Source organism: Atta cephalotes (assembly GCF_000143395.1).
Source record: "Atta cephalotes unplaced genomic scaffold scaffold00020, whole genome shotgun sequence".
In the NCBI taxonomy this organism is placed as follows: domain Eukaryota; kingdom Metazoa; phylum Arthropoda; class Insecta; order Hymenoptera; family Formicidae; genus Atta; species Atta cephalotes.
This window is the reverse complement of record NW_012130084.1, coordinates 4041261-4046915: the sequence shown is the minus strand read 5'-3', so window position 1 is coordinate 4046915 and position 5655 is coordinate 4041261. Positions and strand designations below refer to the sequence as shown.

Sequence of the window (5655 nt, the reverse complement as noted above, 5' to 3'; positions counted from 1 at the left end):
CGTCAAAAAATAAAAATTCATTAAACATTAAAATCAGAGAAAGAAAACATTAAAATAGTTTTTCAATAAATATATAATGAATGTAAGTTTCGATTTTTAGTTTTCCTCAAAATCGATAAAATAAATTAATTTTCTATTACAATTTATTAATTAATTCAAAAAGACTAATAATAAATTAAATCGAAACGTTCTTAATTAATTATTTGTGAAAAAAGTTTTAATCTTTTTTTTCTTTAATTTTGATGTTTAATAAACTATTTTTTATTACTTGTCTGAATTATTTGCTCATTTTTTATCTCTCCATGATTTTTATTAATATATACACCTGATACTGAGCTTGCGCCGCTAGTTCGTCTCGGTGAAAAGCTTTTTCTTCGGTCCTCAGAATATAATTGCGTTTCGTTTGCATTTGTTCCTAATACGTCTAAGGATCTAAAACATAAATACAGAAAATGTTATTGTCAGATATGCCAAGAATAATTTCAATAATGTATAGAAATCACTTTCTACAAAGGAACAATAGCAATATAACATCATTAATAAAAGAACTTCTTTATTACATATAGTCTTGTCCGTAAGAACATAGCATCCTTTATTTATTGGAAGAGACGATAATAAGAGCCAAGGAAGAAATAATAAAATATCGAAATTGCTATAAAAATAAATGTTACTTTTCAATAAAACTATTTTTAATCGATTTTTCGTTAAATATAAAATGTTTACGTCAATTTATGGAGATGTTTATACTTATGGTCAAGATTGTATTATCGAGTTTTTGTAATAGATCGATGATTATGACATTTCATTCAATTCTTGAAATTTTGTAATTAAATTTTAAGCTTATAATTGTTATGATTCGTTATATTTACACAAGAGATCCGGTGGTTATTTGTGCGTCCGGTGGCTCGGCTTCATAAAAAACTTTTTTTAAGGCTTCCAGCACTGTGACGCCGTCGGTAAATACTCGATATGTCAACAGAAATGTGTTGAGAAAATCGATACTAAGAAACCTGAGGTCGGTCAATCGCTGTAATAATCGCTCGGGCGTCGCGGAACGGATCTGCGGTATTTTGCAGGAGTTCAAAGTGCGACTGAATCTGATATCCACGTCGTCCTTAAACAGCTTTGGGTCGTTCCGGATGGATTGTGGCATCGTGACGGAGCTGGTGTCCGACAACGATCCATGAAGCAGATCGTTAAAGTGAACGTTGTCCATACATTGACTTATGTCACTAACCCACGCTGCTTTTTCCTGTCAAAGTTTGCCGTACCTTAAGGTATTAATACGTATATAGTAGGTACATAATAACAAAAGCAAAAATTTGTAAACTTCGTAATTTTATTATTTTTATTTGTAATCGTTTCAGTCAAATATGAAGTACAACTTTAAAGTGTACGCTTTACATCGATTATACACGCGTATAAATAAAAATTTTTTATTCGTCAAGAGATAGCTAACAAAAAAAATGATCTTGCTGAAATTTATTATATATAAATATTTCAAAATTGATCTAAATACAGAGCTAAAATAAAAATAAATACAGATCTAAAAATAATTTTAATTAAATAAGAGAAATCTTATATCCGGTCAAAGCAGATTTCTGGCAATATTTTGTACAATAAATTATTTGCAGATTTAAAATTCTCATTATATCAATAATATCAAATTCTCAATAATATCAAATTATTATAATAATATTTTTATGAAGATGCATTAAAAATTATTAAATTGCTCGTTAATTTTGTTGAGAATGTTTAGCGCACTTTTAAGCACTCGCATTCCAAATGTCCGCAAATCAATAAATTGTTCTCTTATTGCAACACGCTTTCTATCTTCTGCTTGCTCTATGTTTTACTTATTCACTTACATATTTTGCTACTATAGACTACTATAGCATTTTCGCACTGGGAAAATTGATGCGCATCAACAAAACTGGCGCTGTACTTTAAATAAAAACTGCACTAGTGCAGTAATAATGTAGGTTTAGTGTGCAGTTTAATGGAACATATAATTAGACATCCATTTTATAACACCTTTAAAAATATATATTAACTATATTCAAATTTAAATTACTTATTTTACAATATTCTGATTCATTTATTTATTTAAAATCTTCTTTTTAAATTAAATTTTTACATTACAAGAGTTTTTAAACGTCAAAATGTCATTGCATAGCTATTATTAGAAACATTGAACAATGTCAATTTCTTATAACATTAATTATATAATAATGTAATATTATATTATAATATAATATAATATCATAGCACGAATCTCAATTTCAACACTGCACTGGTCTCCACTGACTTCGAAGAACAGTGAAACAAAAGTTGAACTCAGTGCAAGTTTTTTTCACCAGTTTTATCAATAGAACATTAAATACTGAACTCTAGTTTCCACAGTGGAACAACACAATTGCACTCAGTGCGCACCAGTGTTGCATCAGTTTTTCCAGTGAAAAACGCTATTACTAACTTCTCTTTGCCTTCTTTAATAGACGATATTTCCCCCTTTCTTCTTATGTTACATGCCCGCTTTTGTATGCTTTTCGTTATTATAATTATTTTGTGACATTACTGTATTATTATTAATAAAGGCTTGTGAGATACGAATAACCACGCGATTTTTTATGTGTTGCCTGCGATAGACATCAAACTTTCACACTTAACAGATTATGGGCTCAGGACACGCAGAAATTCAGTGCGTGAAGACTGTGTTTTCTTTCTGATGCTCATTATTATAAAGAGGACAAGATGAGTGAATTCGTAGATCTCAAAATTCAGCGATGCAAACTTCCAAGCATGGAAATTTCAGATGAATGCGATATTCATATCAAACGATATCCTGGACATAATAACTGGCAATTCCGAAGCAATCGGAAGAATGCCACGAAAGAAGCGGCAAAGAAAATTGGATGAAAAAAGACTATGTTTATTTTGTCGTCTACGATAGATCCTGCAGACTTATTCTGTAACTTTTAACGCAAATTTCGTCATCATTATAACATCGTTACGCAGCTTTTTTACCATGATGAAAAAATTGCGCAGCAGCGTTATAATGATAACAAAATTTACGTTGAGAGTTACAGAATAGGCCTGCTGGACAACTTGAGCCTCTCCTAATATGCAAGGTTCAAACGATATGTGGAAGAAATTCCTCGTTTTATATGAACAATGTAGTGAATCTAGTAAATTAATCTTGATGACCAAATTTCACAATTATAGGATGTCGGTGGATGATCGCGAAGCATGTTGCAAAGGTAGAAAATATGACCAGATGATATGACAATTGACAGATCTGAACGAAAATATTTCAGACATAACTATTATGGTCAAAATTTATGGTAGTTCGCCATTCAAGTATAATGCATTTGTAACGGGGTAGCTTGGGATAGCGTGGATGCAAACTCTAGAAAATCTGATGGAAGGAAGAGAGCTGGATGACAGCGATGGATGATGCAACGAGTGCTTTAGCAGTCGTGAACGCGTAAGTAAGCCGCCCACGATAAAAAGGATAATCCTAAATCATTCGACTATAAGAAAAAGGACGTAGAATGTTTCTACTGTTATAAGAAAGGTCACGTTTTAAAATATTGCCAAAAAAGAATTCAATCTCAAAACTCTACGACTCACAAACTACAAGGATAAGATGAAAATCATGGCGCATTTATAGCAGAGACAGATGATACAAGAACAGTTAATCTAAAGGACTCTTGGACAGTGGAGCATCAAAACATATATTTTTCCGTCATGACTGGTTCCACGATTTTCAAGAAGTAAATGATTCTGTTGCAATAGGTAATAGAACTATATGCCAAGTTAAGGGACGTGGAACAATTAACATTAAGCAAAAAATTGACAATCAATGATTGACGGAAGACTCCGTAATGCACTTTATGTACTGTCCCTCAACAGAAATCTATTCTCCGTGCGTGCCTGCACAAAGAAAGGACATCAAGTTATCTTTAATGCCACATCACAATCAGTCAGAATAGAATATTCATGGCTTTTGGAGTATCTCCTGAGGTAAATTTTTATCGTATGTTGTTTCAAACCTGTAAAGAGAAGTAAACGTAATTGCCGTCTCAAATCTACGTCTATGACATGAACGTCTTGGTCACGTGAGTTTAAAGTTGCTTCTCGAGATGAACAAGCAAAGGTTCCTGAATCTTGGAAGAATCTTTAAAGATACTAAATTATTTTGTGATCAAATGGGAAAGCAGCACAGACGCCCGTTCAAGAATACAGAATCTAGAGACATAATGCTAGAAAAACTTATTTACACGGATGTGGGCTCATGCAGAACGAGTCAATAGAGAAGGACATCGCGTTTCTACATCATTTTCAAAGATGATGCATCAAGTTTTACACATACATACTTCCTTCGACATAAATCGGACGTCTTCGAGAAATTTAAAGAATATTATGCTCTTATAACGAACAAGTTCAATCGATCAATCAAGGCTATTAGGATGGATAATGGAAAGGAAAACATCAACAATATGAAATCCTTCTTGATGTTTCAAGAAGTCCAATTGGAGATGACAGTCCCTTATACGCCAACAAAATGGCTGTTCAGAAAGGCACAATAGAATACTATTAGAGAAGGCTCATATCAATGTTATATGCCAAAGAGCTACCATTTCGATTGTAGGCCGAGGCCATGAACACGGCCGTACATATATATATAATCGAACTCCGTTATCTCAAAGATGCTCGAATCTCATACGAATTATGAACCAGAAAACAGGCAAAGGACTATTTCAAAACCTTTGAATGTGAGGTCTGTGTACAGCGAAGAAAATGGGAGGCAAAATAAAAAAAGTGTGATGTTCGTTGGATATCAAACAGAATCAATTGGATATCAGCCAATTATCGCTTCTATAATATTGAAATAGGCACAATCAAAATATTCCGTGACATCACATTTAAATTTATGAGAAATCCGAGCACACAGGTATTTCGAACGAGAATGAAATGACTCTACCTCTCTACACTTCTGATCCAGAGAGAGAAAACAAAAATAATAACATTCAATAAAAGAAAACCGATGGTTTACCAGGTGTATAAGCTTAAATCCGCTATTTTTTAGTCAGAAAAACACATTTTTTTTCCTAGGAAGCAAAAACAAATTTATTCAAAGTACTTGCCTTCGCTAACTATACATTTTTCTCATCTTTCGGGCAATTTGTGTATACCAAAAAAATTCCTCATCTTTCGAGGCAAACCACTCATCAAGCCATTTTCGAACTTTCTTTGTAAAAATTGAAGTGCCACTCAGCGAACGCGTGGCCCATCGACAAAAACAGGTGATAGTCAGAAGGTGCCAGGTCTGGTGAATAAGCGGGATGAGGTAGCACTTCCAAGTTGAGTGTCTCCAAGTAGTTTTGGACCATTGTTGACGTGTGCGATGGTGCGTTGTGGAGGAAAATCAGCTTGTCATGTCTTTTCCGATAATGCGGCCTTTTTTCACGCAGAGCACGGTGCAATTTGATCAGTTGTTGATGGTAGCGGTGAGCATTAACAGATTCATCAGGTTTTAATAGCTCGTAGTAGATGACATCCTCCTGATCCCACCAAACGCACAGCATCGATTCCATCCGAAGCGATTTGGTCTTGAGGAAGATTGGGCGGGATCAACCCAAGATTTCTTGT

General features: G+C 33.7%; 1 protein-coding gene across 1 annotated transcript in view; it reads right to left on the bottom strand.

Moving 5' to 3' along the window:
- Window positions 1-5655, bottom strand: part of LOC105619310 (ras-specific guanine nucleotide-releasing factor 2-like) — a 122464-nt gene that overhangs the window by 21913 nt on the left and 94896 nt on the right. Inside the window, exons 12-13 of the mRNA XM_012200832.1 lie at window positions 870-1252; window positions 326-432 (exon numbers count right to left, since the gene is read on the bottom strand). Coding sequence (XP_012056222.1) covers window positions 326-432; window positions 870-1252 — 490 coding nt within the window. The remainder of the gene's footprint in view (window positions 1-325; window positions 433-869; window positions 1253-5655) is intronic.